At 38.2% G+C, this 17,755-nt stretch overlaps 1 protein-coding gene across 3 annotated transcripts; it reads right to left on the reverse strand.

Annotated features, from left to right (window-relative positions):
- Positions 1 to 2,070: 2,070 nt before the first annotated feature.
- LOC118236836 (putative deoxyribonuclease TATDN3) lies at positions 2,071 to 17,521 on the reverse strand. 3 transcript variants are annotated; one of them, XM_035435429.1, is made up of 10 exons: positions 17,243 to 17,521; positions 16,958 to 16,990; positions 16,165 to 16,238; positions 15,780 to 15,864; positions 9,083 to 9,145; positions 8,813 to 8,922; positions 8,503 to 8,558; positions 8,292 to 8,404; positions 7,649 to 7,723; positions 2,071 to 2,886 (listed from the first exon to the last, which is right to left on the reverse strand). In XM_035435429.1, the coding sequence occupies exons 1-10, from the start codon at positions 17,294 to 17,296 to the stop codon at positions 2,743 to 2,745; spliced, it is 807 nt and encodes a 268-aa protein (XP_035291320.1). In that variant the 5' UTR covers positions 17,297 to 17,521; the 3' UTR covers positions 2,071 to 2,742. The 3 variants fall into 3 exon arrangements, with proteins under 3 accessions (XP_035291320.1, XP_035291318.1, XP_035291319.1); XM_035435427.1 differs by having other exon boundaries at positions 7,649 to 7,729; XM_035435428.1 differs by having other exon boundaries at positions 7,649 to 7,726; positions 17,243 to 17,520.
- Positions 17,522 to 17,755: the final 234 nt, after the last annotated feature.

The raw sequence follows: 17,755 nt of genomic DNA on the forward strand, positions 1-17,755 counted from the left end.
TGCGTCCTTGGTAAGTTTTGGGTGAGGCTTCGAGCCTTCTACGACACCAACTCACCTAAAACATTGTTAATTGGCTGCACCGTTACTGACTGACAACAACTGAGACAAGCTCATTGGTTGCTTTGATGTGAGAGAAACAGTTCAAAAGAACACGGTTCATGAGTAAATAATAACAACTAGCAGGCTAAGGAACACAGTTCGTCGTTATAAAGTAACGGTAACTGCGCTGCAGGCAGGTGTTGTTATGGTAATCTACGTTCCACAAGTGGGCTACCACAAGTGGACTCTCTCCTACATTTTAAAACATAACTAGGCTGTCCGGAAGAGTTATGTGGGCATATCTCAGATTCACAGATCCAAGTCAGCACCCTGGCTATAAAGTCAGCCAACAGCAGCAACAACAACAATAATAATATTATTATTATTATTATTATTATTATTATTAATAATAATAATAATAATAATAATTGTTATTATTATTATTATTATTATTATTATTATTATTACGAACGAACATAATGAGCTAGGAGGCGTTCGCAGTGCTTTATTTTAGTCAAATATCTAGCGAGCCACAATTTATCACAGAAATGTAAGATATTTCCGTAAAAATCTACACATAATACATACGGAATCAAAGCTGCTCGATTGAACTATTACAGGGTTCTTCGTCACTATGTCACAGATCAAGTCCAAACACATGGTTTACAAATTTAATCAATAGAGTATTGCTGAAAGTGAGACTAAACTAAATAAATTATATTGCGCATATATACATATCACAGCTAGAAATATATAATCACTTTTTTTCTTTCTTTTTTTTTTTCAAAAATAAACGTAATCACATGTGAATTTAATACTCAGAAGTACTGAGGACAATACTGTCACCCTACTACAGTACATTGTTTTACCATACTCACAGAGGGTACTTAGGGTGTTTGAATGGTTTCATTACCTTTAAAAAGCTGTCAGTGTGACCAGAGGTAAAGCAAATTAATAAATATGATCTATAGCCTGAATTGAAGTGAACAGAATCACATCTGCATACCCATTACTATAATGAAGAATACACTGTTCATGGTTTTTGTAGATTGTACAACAATATTGGGATAGCAGGTATGCTATTTTTCCTGCTGATTTCTGCTCCAGGGCCACAATCAATAATTCTCCCCATTGGACATTTAGCTACATTAGCCAATAACAACACCGGATACACTCACAAAATGGATATATTAGGAAGTGCACGTTTTTAAAAACTTTGCTATCTTTGGTGTGCGTGGAAGGGCCAAGTTACTTGAAACAATTTAGGAAACATTGGGTAACATTGTTTTGGAATACAGCTTGTTAAATTTGTGTGAGCTAAGATAACCAATATTGTTTCTTGTAACTTGGCGTAATTTTGATATAAATAATTTTTATGGCCAAGATTTTGGCCAGTTTGGACTGCATTTATATAGCGCTTTTATCCAAAGTGCTTTACAATTGATGCCTCTCATTCACCAGAGCAGTTAGGGGTTAGGTGTCTTGCTCAGGGACACTTCGACACAGCCAGGGCGGGGATCAAACCGGCAACCCTCCGACTGCTAAACAACCGCTCTTACCTCCTGAGCTATGTCGCCCCATCCTGTTTCAATGAATGACTTATAGACAGTGCTTTGTATGCGTGAGTAACTTGGCATTTTGGTATGTTGAAAACAAGTTTTTCATCAGATGTATAATTACAAATAGAGACAGCATAGTGGTGCAGTGGCTAGCACTGTAGCCTCACAGAAAGACGGTTCCCAGATTAGAATACCATGTGAGATTTCTGTGTGGAGCTTTCATGTTCACATGGATTTCCCTGCACAGTCCAAAGACATGCAGGCTAGGCTAATTGGGGAGTCTAAATTGCCTGTGGGTGTGAGTGAATGGTGCATGTGACCATCATGTGACCATGTGTCCAAATATTAGCAAGTTACTGTAAATGTTACAGAATTCCTGTTGCAGTGTTGGTATTCCTATTTTCAGAAGTACATTTTTAAAGGCTTCAATGATTCACAAGGGCAATGTAGATTGACCAGAAGGACCCACTCATTAGATCTATTTGTTTTTATTGAGGTTTTAAAACCACATTTTCACAATTGGAGTATTTCAAAGTATTAACAAGAGAGTGTGTTTATATCAACAAATGTGAAAACATCAGTCACTAACTGTGGTTACTCATGTATGCAGAATTCCAATTGCATTCTTAGGGCCCCACTCCCAACCACTGTCTTATCTGTCTTTCCTGTCACAAAATTCTGTTCACATGCGACACACAGCAGATGTCATGTTATAATTAAATAATCTCTCATCTGATAGGTTTAACTTTAGGGCCAATTAGCAACTAAACAAAAAGCATAGAGAGTTTTCTATTACTGGAGGCTAACAAATGAAAATACTGAACAGCATTACTGTAGCTACTGTTTTTCATGGATATGAGAAGTCCGAAATAAACATGCATAAGACATCCATATCATAAAAGCTTTTTGTAAATATTTGAAAAATAGTTGCAATTTTAAGGCCAATGAGTAGGTTTTCAATTTTCCTGATTTACCATCACAGCAATCAGCTATCTGAAAATAACAGACTCAAGACAATGACTTAGAAGTGTTGAAGGGAACTGGATACATGTTTTGGTGATATAATAATCAATGTGACACATTGCTCATTTGTCCCCTGTCTAAGTGAGAGCTAGTAGCCAAATCTTTATCCTGTTCCATGCTGTCACACCCGGATGCAGGCCCGAAGCTTTGGGAAGAGACGGAGGGCATTCTGCGTGGTCACCTCAACCACCCTCTCCAGTGGGACCCCTTTGACCTTAGCGATGAACTCGGCACAGACGGCAATGTTCCGTGGCTCGTTCCTCACCTGCAGCAAAGTCAAGCACCACCAGCTTTAGCTGAAGTCTCTCCTGCACACTCAAACCGATGAGGCTCCACATCATTTATGCATCATGCTACTGTAATTGTAACTTTTCTTAATGCAACACCTTGTAACAGTCATGTGAATGGACAGTTCTCACTGATACAGTGATGTGAAAAGTACAGCACACCTTTCAATTCTGGTTTTTATTTTGTACATAACCATCATCGTCAGTTCTCACCAAGTTCTAACACCCTCTGCTAAGCACTGCTACAAAGGAGATGAGGGATGTCTGCAGCATCGCTCCTTAGCTCCCAAGTGCAAGGCAGTTGCTCCTGCCTCTTGTGTTTTGAATGCCCCAGAAGCCCTTCACTCCTCTCACCACGTGATAAATAATACCTAACATATTTTACTTTGTCATTATTTAGTCGACCAAAAATAAGACCATATGCAGAAACCTTCTGTGAAAAAGTGCACCCCATGATTCAGCAGCTTGTAGAAACCCCTTTAGATCCAATAACCTGAAGTCATTTTCTCTATGGGATTATCAGTATCTTACATCACATCAGAGGAATTCTGACCATTTGCACCTTACAAAACTGCTTCAGTTTACTAATGTTGAAGACATTTTTGCACAGCTCTATTAAGGCCCCACCACAACATATCAATGGGGCTGAGGTCTGGAGTTAGACCTAGCCATTCCAAAACCACAATTCTTTTCTTTTTCAGCCATTCAGTCATAGATTTACCAGTGTCCTGTTGAATGAACAAATCAGCCAAGCTTTAGCTGGCAAACAGATGATATCACATTTCCCTCAAGAATATGCCGGTATAGAGAGTAATTAATGGTGGAATCAATAATTGTGAGGCATCCACATCCACCACCATACTTGATATTTGGCATGAGGTACTTGTGGTTATATGCGGTAGTTGGTTTTCATCAAATATGCCATTGTGCATTACAGCCAGACAACTCCATTTTTGTCTCTTCTGTCCAGAGGACAGTATTCCTGAAGTCTTGCAGTTTATTCAGGTGTGATTTTGGATTTTGCACGCCAAAGCCATGCTGCAATGTTCCTTTTGGAGGGAAGGCCTTTTCTATGGGCTACCCTTCCATGAAAACTTGTTCAGTCTTTTCCTATTGCTGAAGTCAAGAACTCTAAAATTGACCATGTTAACAGAGGCCTGTTGATCCCTGAATGCAGCTTAAGGGTTCTTTGCTATTTCTCAAAGCATCATACAGCCTGATCTGGGGTAAATTTACTTCACATTCCTGGGTAGATTGGCAACTGCCTTGAGTATTCATTTGTAAATGATCTTTCTCATTATGACATGATGGACTTCATACTGTTTGTAAATGGTTTTATAACCAGACTGATGAGCAGCAACAATTGCTCTGAGATTTACACATACAGGGCAGTCCATATCATAGCTCTTTACATTTCAAAATAAATTAATTTCCTGTACACTGTATGATCTAAGTGCTGAATGTAAAGCACTTTGAGCTACATTTTATGTATTAAAGGTGCTACATAAATTATTATTATTATTATTACACAGTACACTCCATAATTTGGTTTCCTGGACATCATTTACTTTATGTAGACAGCAACACCGGTACATTTTTGTTTAAAAAGCCATACCGTGTAAACTCCCCTCATATATGTGTAGTCTTCTGTCATTGACCACCAGTTGCTATCAGTTTCACTCCACAAGATGGCTGTTCCACCAGCTACCCAGGATTTGCTCAGAACTTGGTAAAACAGCTTTCTCCTATTTTGTACTCTGGTCATTGAATAACCTTCAGAATACTGAAGGTTATTCAATAACTTAGTCTCACTAGGGGACTTGAAAGCCATAAAGACTGAATCAGGCACACCTGGGTCAAATCACCACAAGTGTGAATAATCAGAGGGTGATATGCAGAACTACTAAAGATCTATGAAGCAAGTGTAAGCAGTGTACCCTGGCGTCACTTAGTATCTCCAAATCTATCCAAATTGTCTAAATTGCGCATTGCTGTAAATCATAACATAACAATATATTTCACTACAAATCAACTTTTATAGTGAAACTCAAAACTTCGAAACTCACTTTTGTATCATTTTCAAGTGGAAATTACTATAATTTTATCAGCAATGGGGTTTAAGATATGTAGCCTATCCAAAACCTCTCCAAAATGAATAAAATGCTTTGTGTCCATTATAAAGCATATGCATTTGCCTTTTATGATGGTTTAAAATGAAACAATGATATCACATAAATAATGCAAAAACATTGTGGCACTGTGGTACACATATCTGAATATGTAATCATTCACTCTTGTATGTTTTTCTGTACTCTACAGTATGTAATCTTTCGTTGCATGAGATGATATATTACTATTTATGATCACTCCCAGGGAAATTTTACATTCAACTAGCACATATCAGCGCAGTAAATTTAAAATAATATTCCATCAGAAAAATGTTGGCGATGTTCCAGCTTCATGGTAAATGGGTGCATCAAACATAACACAACTGAGCCACCTATGAAAGCTTACACTATAGTATGTGAAATTGCCACATTGGAAAATAGCGCAAACCTCTTGAACGAGTCAATTTCATTGTGAGTAGGATGAAAATGAAAAAATTAAATGAATTATTGGATTACAACTTCTAGATCTCAGTTCTGCATTCAATTGTGGATCACCTAATTTTTTTAGACAGACTGAGGCAATATGTTGGCCGGTCCATGACTGGTTGGTACAGAGAGACTAGTGCACGCTTTTGTTACTAGCAGGCTGGACTATGGTAATGCTGTCATATCTGGTATCCCCAAAAAAATCTATAAACCACCTACAATGAAATCAGAATTCTACTGCCCGAACGCTGACCAGGACCAAAAGCAGAGCACAGATTACACCTATTTTAAAGTATCTACACTGGTTTGGAATTGATCTTAAAGTTCTTTTACTAATTTATGAAGCACTGCATGGCTTTGCACCAGGCTACATGTCTCAAATGCTTATAATGTATGTACCAGGAAGGCCCTTTGGGTCTTTTAACTGTCCCAAAAAGGAGGACGAAAATCTTTGGTGAGGCACCATTTATAGTTATTATATACTGCTGGAATAGCTTCCATGACGATCTGAGGGCAGCCGAAAGTATTGATATTTTAATTATTTTATATATAAATATCTTTTTAGCTTGGCTTTTATCTGATTGTCTATTTTTTTTATCTGGAAACTTCATTTATTTATTTAATACATTTATTTTACCATTTTTATCTTAAATTTTAATGTACACTAGTCTCCGTTGTTTTATTGTTTTACTTTTTTATTGTTGTACATTGTTTCTTGTCCCAATACAAATATGAAAAGTATTATTAGAAAAGGCTAACAGTTGTCTCTTATGACCAAAGTCAATATAACAATATCAAAAATATGAAACAACGGTAATAATTGAAATCTTACTAGGAAATACGTACATCTTCACCATGTTTGTATGTATCCTCACTACACTTCATGCTTCTTCCTCTTCCAAATCCATGTCCAAGCATTGTGAGAATTAGCGTTTAGCAAAATCAGTAAAATCTTCCAAAAACTCAGAAGGAAAAAAACTGTTACGTCTCAAGGAGTGCTTGTATATTACTGTGTAATGCTACGGTTGAAGCTTTTGAACACTGTGCTGCGCAGAGCCCCCAATCGTTGTTAATAAATTACAATGAAATGTGCCATACATCATTGGAAAGCTTATACAGTCCTCTCCTGGATAAAATAGTTATCAATCAAAACAGAACGAACTGGAAAGAGTTCCGATGGTGTAAAATGCCACTTTCTTTTTGCATATTTTTCTCAAATGGATTGTTAAAGACAACAAATGACTACTGAATCTTTAAAGGGACATCTTTACGTGTAGAACCAATGGTAAGAGAGTATATTTATTCCATATTTAGTCACAGATGTTAATAGTACAATGACATGGTACAATCACACAAAATTCCTCTAGTTTATTTCATTATTCAGTGTGAAGATTTTTTCTCCGCTGTATTGACATACCTTTGGGCTATTGTTGGCTTTATCTTGCTGCAATGGCAAAATACAGATTTACTTCTATGAACTCCAAGATATGTTATTGTTCAATGCTTGTTAAATGGACAATGGCTCTTAGAAACTCAGTATTTAGTATAGTTGTCCTGCATTGTCTACTAGTAAAGCTAGAACACAGAGTTTTCTGTTTCCACTCATAGTTTGGCTGCAGGAGCACCGAATGTCTAAGTTGAGCCGTCTCAAGACGCCAGCCTCCTGGCCACTTATGGGCTTGTGCGAAGAGACTAACCTCATATTTACTGTTTCATTTCAAATCCAATGAGCCAGAGTAACGAGCCAAAAAAACAAAAGAAACAAAAAACATAATAATAATTGTGTCACTGTTCATACTTATGGACCGCACTGTATATCTTTTGTCCTTGTAAGACTGTTTTAACCCGAAGACCAAGCTGTCAGATTTTATATTTATATTTATATACAGGTGGCAGCACTTCCTGATGATTAACTAATCTTGTGCACTTGATTAGAGCACCTGGTTCTAATTACCTTCTTAACTGATACGGAAGCAGGAGGGGTGCAATTACTTTTTCATACATAGCTTCTGCATGTTGGCTTATTTTTTGCTTAATAAATAATGACAAAGTAAAATTTATGTGAGTTACAAATCAAATTCAATAATTAAATAATAAACAAGTTATTTAATTATTGAATTAAATATTTAATAATAAACAAGTTTACCTGCTTCTCTGGTCCTAAGGCTGGGGAATCCGTCTCCAGACATATGCTTTCCAAAGGCAACTGTTTCACCAGCTTCTGCTTCTTGGAGAAATTACATTACGCAATGAAATTGACAATTTTTAAATGGACACTAATTCTTGCTAAGACATGGACACATTGACTTTTGACATCGTGCTAATTATATTTTCACTTCTTATAAGGTTATAAATATTTTAATAAGCACATTAAATATGTATATACTGTATAACTAGTTGACTTTTCCTGCACTGCAATCAAATGCCTATAAGGCAACTAGGCTGGCTAGTTGAGAACAGTTTGACACATGTGACTCACTGTATTTACGTTTAAATGTGTATTCATGGTCTGCTGTTGTGGTGGATTTTTGTAACTGGTTTGATGACAGAGAAACAACAAAAGCGCCATGCCCAACGTGCAAAGCTTAACTATGAATTGTCTTCTACCAAGTGCCCACACAAAAATGTACAGTCCAAAAGTATATATGCATATTAAATATAATTTACAAAAAGTGTTATAAAAATCTGACAATATTGTACAGCTGTACTTAAAAGTATTTGCAATTAAAACCTAGCGTACAAATGACACTTCAGGACATGTGTGACTATCCTTCCAAAGTGTGTATTACCTGTTCACTTCTTATTATGGAAGGGGGGATGGAAAAGAAATACCCTGCCTTTACACCTTCCATTGCCACTGAGGGCTTCCCATCAAAAGCATGCAGAAGTGCCTTTTCCACACCTAGAGAACAAAAAGTCAATCAAAATCCATACACTCATATTCATTATGGCTTTACAATGCTCTGCAGGCTGCAGCTCTGTTCAAAGCCAGGTCTTTACCTTGTTCCTTCAAGAGATGAATGGTGGGCCTTCCAGCAGATCTTGAGTGAACGTTCCTAGGAAACCAAAAAATGAGCACAGCCGACATTACTGAAGGAGGAAATACAGAACATGAGCATGGGTAGTAGCAGGGCTAGATCTTTTCAGAAATCGGAATACAGCTTAGAGATTAATTTCAATAATTTCTGAAAGTGGACACAGTGGAGTGAGCTCTAATAAATCAGCAACATGAATGCAAAATATACAGTTTAACATTGCAAGTTATAGCCAACAGTTAAAGGTTGGCATACGTGATCAGAGCAGGCCTCACAGAGGTAAATCCAGCCGTTTGGCTATTTCAACCTGCCGAACCAACACCTCTCTCTGCTCATCCTTCCCTCTGTCACTGCTGACGAATCGAGGAGTGAAGTCCAATCCAACCTGTAAGTTAATAGCAAATAAGCACCATGGCGAGCACTGGTAACACACAAGCTAGAAATACAATAAAAAATCCCAGTAAATGTTATTTGTTATTGTTGCTGGTAGTTAAGTGCTTACAGAATATATAAAACAGCATTGCTGTTGTTGTTATTATTATTACCTCTCCAATAGCTAAAAGACAGTCTTGAAATTTTTCGATCAGAGGCAAGGCAGCATCGAAATCCTATGCAAAAACATAACAATAATATTTTAGTGACATTCCTTGGTATTTGTGTGGTGAATCAGAACTTGTGCATCATATATAACACATGAAAGCAAATACATCATTTAATATCCTTTTCCATCAGTATTTTGGTCATAGGTTCACATTTCAGGCTCATATCTATCACAGATAAATCATTTGGCACTGTGACTAATTTGATCGTAATCTAAACTACAGCTAAACTGTACATGTATAATACCTAAACCTTGACAGTATTTATTGTATGGAGAGCACTCAGCACTTACTACACATATACTCAGATTATGCTTATGTTGTAGTGAATACTACAGCAAATGAAAATTTAGAGTTGACAGTGTTGCATACAAAAAAACCCGTCCACCATGTTCATCTTAAAATTCAGGACTAACACAGAAACATACTGTATGAGGCCACTGCAATATGTCCCGATCTTGAGTTACACCATTTCTTGGTGTGATCTATCCAAAACAGTAATGACGCTCACATTGAGATATTATCAGTACCTTAGCTTAAAATATAATAAAAATGAAACAACATTCACGGCATTTCTAATTATCATTTGTATTATTTGCTTAGCAGAAGCCCTTATCTAGAATATCTCACTCTACCATTTGTACAACTGGATGTTTAGCTTACACAATGCAGGTTAAGCACCTCGCTCAACGGTGGAACTGCAGTAGCTGTCCAGGGATTTGGCCACACCGTCTCTTTTGAAATAGGGTAATTCAGGTGGAAAATGGCCTTTTCAATCTTGATCTCTCAGATCCTTCTGATATTTGACACCCAGTAACCTGGTGTGGTACAGGGCATCTGATGCTGTCTTTGTACTGGCATAAATGTATCTGTGCATGTCCCTATCAAATAAGCTAATAAATAACCTGTCAGGTAAAAGGATCAGGTAAAAGGATCAGTTGCACCAACAAGCATGCACCAAGCATCCCTCACTAAGGCTGATTAATAGATATCAAGAAAATCTAAACATTTCCGATTCCCACCATAATTTTGAATGTCCAGTTAACTATTTGTAGCTGCATTCATGGTAATCTCTTCTTCTTTTCACATTGCTGCCCACAGCCAAGCTTGCATAGAGTTGAGTCGAAGAAAGATACTGTATCTCATATGCGGCTATTGCCACGCAGTTGACAGGTGCCTGATCGACCAGCAGAGGATGCTACAGAGCAATGAAATGTGGACCCCTAACCAACTGAACCTTCCTATACCGTGGGTGATGCAATCGCCAATTATACATCTCTCTATGGAGTTACCGGCCACAGTCACCACGAGCACAGTCCAGATTCGACCTGAGAACATGGGACTGGGTTTATTCCTTAAAGTTACAATCCCGAAGATTTCCGTTTCGTTCTCTTTGGCTGTACCAATGGCGAGAAGCGGTAATTGTAGGTGTGTTTATAGACCTCACTTCCCATAAATCCAACCGGATCCAACCAGTGTCGCCTGTGTGACGTCAGTCAGTTGGCACCTGGGCCACGCCAACTATAACACTATTTACTGAATAAAAAATGGTTGTAATTAAAGTAACGTTATGTACATACTCATTCGTTGTCTAACATTAGGCTAACTTAAACTGTCTTTACTAATACTGTAACAGACCTGGGGTAGAATTAGTGATGATCAATTTCCACAAACGTTCTTTATCCTTTCGCCCGGTATGAACATCTTTACACTGCTGAGAAGAATTTGCGAGATTCGCTGTGGCTCGTGCAATTATGTATCTCGTGCACAATAAACAGTCTTTCTCGTGAATGATTGTTGTGTGATATTTTTGAAACAACTGCCTTGCAACAACTGCCCTGGTGTTTCTGGTTTTGCTAGCTAAACTGTTCGAGAATAAAGCTGAGCTGGGTGTTAAATTAGCAATCAGAACAAGAAGAATAAAACAAAAAAAAAGGAGATTTCATCATAAAAGGGCATCAAGGCTGAAGGAACATATGAGGAAGCGTAATAAAATAATAACAAATTAGCAATTAGCAAACAAAATAGCAAATCCATACTGCCGTATTGTTTCGTTTCATTTTCCTCGGCTTGACATCTTTACACAAAAATCAGACGCAGCTCTGCTCCACCTATATCTTGGCTTTATTCCGATCATTATAATATATTGATGAACTTGATGGCAATGTAAATAACGGTAACGTTAAGGTCAGTTCAGATCAATGATTCGCAACGAGATGAAACGGTTTTAGAATGTTGCAGAGAAAATTGCAGCGGTGTGAACTGGTTAGTAGCAGAGCCGTTGCCTGCCCTGGGGTCTCAGAAGACCCACCTATCGCAGTTTTAGAACGTTTACAATCAGACGTCTTGAAATTTTGCAAGTTGCATCCAGTCTTGTTGCGAATCATTGATCTGAACTGGCCTTTAGTTAGCTACATTGCAACGTTGCAGCAAGGTAGCATTGCATTAGCTAGCGTATTTTCTAATTGTTAGCTGACATTAGATTGTGTTAATTACATTAGCTAGCTAGCTAACGCAATGTTACCTGATATGAGAGATGGATACTGTGCGCAACGTTGTCTAAACTAATGTTGTCTTTCTTGACATGGTCCGGTAGCTAGCATTAGCTGTGCAAATAGCTATGTAATTTAGTAACGTTACATTGTCATCAAATGTAATACCGAATCTACATCTACAAATAATATGACCTCATGTTACACAAAAACTTTTTAGGGTTCCATAACCACCAACCACCCACCCCCCCCCCCCCCCCCCCCCGTTACCCCCCAGTATGCAGCTCACACACAAGTGAGTTGAAGAGCGAGCCTGTTGCGCTAGCTCTGCCTACCCTCTCTGGCGGACCAACCACTGATGGGTGATGGAAAGCACGTCACCAACTATGCGCCGCTTGTGATTTTTTCCCGGGAATGTCGCCACAGACACCCAGTTCTTTAATCATAAATAATAATAATAATCATAATAATTCATATAATAATAGGCTCAATCACCATTGTGTTAGGCTACCTAATTCAGCGATAGATAGTGACTTAACAGACATTTATTTTAAAGTAATAATCTTGAAGATTTTCATTAAAATAAATGTCTGTTAAGTCACTATCTATCGCCAAATTAGGTAACACAATGCAGGGTTTCCCCCAGAAAAGTTGTTAGGCCCGGTGGCAAGTATCTTTTGATATCTCTTGGCGGCCAAGTGTCTTTCTTGATGGGGCCCCGGCACGGGCCTGCGACAGACTGATGGCAGCATTAAGGTAGGGCCCTATAGTTTTTGTGATAACAGAATCACAGACGGAATCGCGGAATTGAGAATTTAAAAAGCTATAACACAGATTCCATACGGCCCTACATTAAGTCAGTGCTAAAGGCTGACTGAAGATTTTAAAATATAACTACGTAATGTTGTTATAAATAAGTCATTTATTCAACACACATTTCAAAAAATCAACAACTATTTACAGCATAGCATAGTCTTACAAAGAATCTGACAACAATGTACAGACTTGCTGTGTTTTCAACAACAACAAAAGAAATTCAATTAAATTAAAATAAATAATATCAAAGTTTTTTCACTCTACAAAAAACTTGAAAAAAGTCCTGATTGGCTACTGATTCTTACAGCCTTGGAATGCTGGGCACATTTCAACAACAACAACAAAAGAAATTAAAATAAATAATATCAAAGTTTTTGCACTCCACAGAAAACTTGTATTCAAGTCCTGATTGGCTACTGAATCTTACAACAAGCCTTGGAATGCTGGGCACATTTAAATAGGGATGGGAATCACGAACCGGTTCCAAGTTGTCCTATTCTTTGGAATCGTATGGCTCCGAGCTTATCGATTCCGCTTATCGAAGCTGGCATGTTTTTACGACAGCTGCGCATTGCAAAACAATGACGTAACGCCTTGGGGGAGGCACGCACGCAGGCGGCCTCTCTCAGGTGTTTGTTTTGGACGGCAGCTGTCACAACAAATTTGATCCGTGCTGCCAGCCTTGATACATTCTGTTGCGACTCAGCAATTTCTCTGGATTAACGGGTTATTTTCTAGCCTGAAATGCGATCGTATTACGAAATAGCTACACATGTCATGTAACGTTCAAGTAGTTGGCTATCTCCCTGGATACGAAGTAAATGTTTTTACCAATAAATAATAATAATAATAATAATAATAATAAATGTGATTTTATCCATGGAAATAGCTATACAAAAAGGCAAAATAAATGTCGTGTTTGCGATTGCCGTCATAGATGTCAGAAGGAAATGTCACTGACAAAAAAAAAAGTTTGCTCTCTTTGTAGTGGTTTGGGCTGGAAACTAGCTGTAAGAGCGGGATATGCACAACACTGCCTACTTATTGGCTACTAAATCTTACAACAATGTACAGCTTGGAATGCTGGGCACATTTCAACAACAACAAAATATCTATGTATCTGTGTTACTGACTGTTTGGCTAGCTAGCTAAGTTAGCTAAATGAGCACGTTGTCGTGCACATTAATGTCACCAAGGTAACGTCATTAATAAACAAGTGAAGTCGTTATTTAGATGGCAATTAATACATCATGTAATGTTACAATGTATCGAACGTTACATTCATGCTACTAGTTTAACGTTACCTACACACTGCTTAAGTTAATATAAAAATAATGTACTTACCGACAAGATGAAGTGATAACACAGTTTGTAACGAGGTTAGTTAGCCTACTAAAGAAATGGTGCCTTGCTAGGTACCGTTAGCTTGTGATAGTTGGAAGCATTAAGTGTTGAACGTCACTCTATGCACAATGAGAGTAAAGAACAGACCTGCTGTTTTCCTATAGTGCGTTCACGTTTTAACCAACATATATCGCTGGTGAGCTTTCCAACTAAGCCGCCCCACTGTAACTGTAGTTTAAAAAACATCTTAAAAATACGTTAAAAACTAATAATAATAATCCCCAATGCTTCGGCCCGGCGGGGGTCAATTTAGGCCCGGCAGCCCGCCGGGCTTGCAATACACTGGCGGAAACCCTGCAATGGTGATTGAGCCTATTATTATATTAATTTATATTATTATTATTATAATCATTTATGATTAAAGAACTGGGTGTCTGTGGCGACATTCCCGGGAATAAATCACAAACGGCGCATAGTTAGTGACGCGTTTTCCATCACCCATCAGTGGTGGGTCCGCCAGATAGGGTAGGCGGAGCTAACGCAAAAGGCTTGCTCTTCAACTCACTTGTGTGTAGGCGGCGTACTGTTTTTTTCCGGTGTCTACTACGATAACAGAGAAAGTTATGGAACCCTAAAAAGTTCTTGTGTAACATGAGGTCATATTATTTGTTGATGTAGATTTCGTATTACATTTGATGACAATGTAACGTTACTAAATTACCTAGCTATTTTCACAGCTAACGCTAGCTACCGGACCATGTCAAGAAAGGCAACATTAGTTTAGACAACGTTGCGCACATTATCCATCTCTCATATCAGGTAACGTTGCGTTAGCTAGCTAGCTAATGTAATTAACACAATCTAATGTCAGCTAACAATTAGAAAATACGCTAGCTAATGCTACCGACCGGTACCGAACTTGCCAACCGTCTCTCGAATGCAATGCTACCTTGTTGCAACGTTGCAATGTAGCTAACTAAAGGGGCAGGCAACGGCTCTGCTACTAACCAGTTCACACCGCTGCAGTTTTCTCTGCAACACTGTAAAACCGTTTCGTCTCGTTGCGAATCATTGATCTGAACTGGCCTTAACGTTACCGTTATTTACATTGCCATCAAGTTCATCAGTATATTATAATGATAGGAATAAAGCCGGGGTATACCTGGATCAGAGCCGGGTCTGATTTCTGTGTAAAGATGTCAAGCCGGAGAAAACTAAATAAAAGAATACGGCAGTATGGATTAGCATTGTTATTATTTTATTACGCTTCCTCATATGTTCCTTCAGCCTTGATGCCCTTTTTTGATGAAATCTCCTTTGTTTTTGTTTTATTCTTCTTGTTCTGATTGCTAATTTAACACCCAGCTCAGCTTTATTCTCTAACAGTTTAGCTAGCAAAACCAGAAACATTTTGTAAGGCAGTTGTTTCAAAAATATTACACAACAGTCATTCACGAAAAAGACTGTTTATTGTGCACGAGATACATAATTGCACGAGCCACAGCGAATCCCGCGAATTCTTCTCTGCAGTGTAAAGATGTTCATACGGGGAAAAAGGTGGATAAAGAACGTTTGTGGAAATTGATTATCACTAATTCTACCCCAGATCTGCTACAGCATTTTAACCCGGCTCGGCAGTGTAAAGACAGTTTAAGTTAGCCTAATGTTAAACAATGAATGAGTATGTACATAACATCACTTTCATAACAACCATTTTCTATTCAGTAAATAATAAGTGTTATAGTTGGCGTGGCCCAGGTGCCAAGTGACTGACGTCACACAGGCGACAATGGTTGGATCCGGTTGAATCTATGGGAAGTGAGGTCCAAAAACACACCTGCAATTACCGCTTCTCGCCATTGGCACCGCCATAGAGAACGAAACTGAAATCTTCGAGATCGTAACTTTAATGAAAATCTTCGAGATTATTACTTTAAGTCAGCTATCTATGATTCTTTTTCATTCAGAACCCTCCAATGACTCAGCAGTACCTCCATAGTGACGCCCCTCTGAGGATCTGGAGGTGCTCCCTGGACAGGGTGAACCCCAAGACAGGGCCACACAAAGCCAGGGAACCTAGGAAAAAGAACCCACAAACATAATTAATTATGTGCTTAGTATCTTCCTTTATCCAGGGCAGACTGCAGTGCATTACATATATACAGTTGGGACTTTCACTCAAGCATTGGTTTAATTGAACACAGTTAAAGTTAAATACCACAAAAAAAGCATAAATAAATATACAACATATTTTGTAACACAATTAAACCTAGTTATATGATGTGACATCTCAAGCATTTGTAAAATTAACTTCTATTTTTTAAGATTGTGCAAATGCCTCTGTAATAGTTTTTTTTTTTAATGAAAATAATATACCTTTCTGAAAGCTGAATGATTTTCTCAAACTCTCCTGCATGTTCAGCCACTGCCACAAGAGCCAAAATTCCTGCCTAAAAAAGCACATAATGTCTACAGTAATTAAATCCGGCAATTACATGAAACCTTCATAGATACTGCTTAAACGGGGCACAACTTCAATCCTGGGGGTTGATCCACATTCTAGTTTTTGTTCCAACCATTTACTTTAGATTTAGTTTTCTGACAGCTCTATAAATTACACTGGTTCACTCAGGTACTTGAACACAGTAAAATCTTTAGGATACACTTGCAGTCTGTGGGTGTAGCTGGTGCTGATGCAAATGGCAGATTAAGATATGATTAAGCTAATTAAATAATTAAAATCAAGTTGGCACTAAATCCTGAAATGGGTTAGCCCTTGCTGTACACCACTGGCGTAAAATGACTGCAGGCAAGCAAGCAGTTATGAACACCTACACAACAGGGTTGCCAGAGATTTCCCTCCTACACAACAGGTTGCCAGAGATTTCCCGCAAATACAGGTTTTTTTTTTTTTAATACACTGGAAAACTTTCGTAGAATAACGTCTGGAAGACTATTTTAAAAGGTATTTGGATACTGGAAAATTTGTACGGGCGTTAACAGAAATTGGAGCCGTCATGAGCATCAGCTATGACAGTAACGTCGGCTTTACTTGCGAGAAACTTACACAGCAGGAAAAGGAATGTAAGAATGTATTTTCATTAATTATTTATAACATCAAAGTTGCATTTGAGCACAGATCTGTAACAGGGGCGAATGGTGTGCTTACTTGTTTGGAGTTTTCTATAACATCTTCAATATCCTGGAACAAAAGGCATCGATCAATATTGTCTCCCTTAGAACTGCATGCCTATAGTCTAGCTAATTTTAAAACATTAAATAATGACGGCAAGGTGTAATTGTAAGAGCCCATTAGCTCGGTAGCTACGAGTCTAAAAAGTTAATTGTAAAAAGATAGCAGAGTGAGCTGCAACAAAATACATTTCATCTTTTATAACAGACATATACTGTAAGTGTAATTGTAGTTGCGGATCAAAGTGTATGTGGCACTTACATTGTCAAAATCTCTGGCAGAGATGTGACAGTGGCAGTCGATAAAACCTGTCATTAGGCAACGACAGCTAGTAAGCAGAAATGTAAATATTCATACAATACGTCTCCTCGAATTAACCGGAACATGAGATATAAGACAGCAAACAAATTTTACACAATTTGGCTAGCAACGGCGACAGAGCGCTGGAAGAAACGCCAGATATCCCCAAGCTCATTGGGGAGCCTAGAACATTATTGCTACTCTGGTGTTTCCCTTCGAACGTTGAACCACGTTACATACATTTCCGCTTCCAAGTTCGAATTACCATCGAGCTGTACGGAACGTAGAGGAGCGACTTGCATAGGCATATATACGTAGACATGCATATATGTCTATGAGAGATTGTGTGTAGAAAAGGCTGTAGCCCTTCCGACCTGGTTCTTGGTTCATCCGAAATTAAATCATCGAAATTAAAGCAGAGACTCTGCGATTTAACCTTACATTAAACACTTTCATTTCAAATTCAATGTGCTG

Source organism: Anguilla anguilla, chromosome 1 (genome assembly GCF_013347855.1).
Source record: "Anguilla anguilla isolate fAngAng1 chromosome 1, fAngAng1.pri, whole genome shotgun sequence".
NCBI classification, from domain to species: Eukaryota; Metazoa; Chordata; class Actinopteri; order Anguilliformes; family Anguillidae; genus Anguilla; species Anguilla anguilla.

Coding starts and splice junctions, on each gene's coding strand:
- LOC118236836 (XM_035435427.1), bottom strand. CDS start 17,296: ATGACAGGTTTTATCGACTGCCACTGTCACATCTCTGCCAGAGATTTT. Junction 8,923..9,082: donor GTCTTTTAGCTATTGGAGAG/GTAATAATAATA, acceptor ATTAACTTACAG/GTTGGATTGGACTTCACTCC. Junction 8,405..8,502: donor TCATCTCTTGAAGGAACAAG/GTAAAGACCTGG, acceptor TTTGTTCTCTAG/GTGTGGAAAAGGCACTTCTG.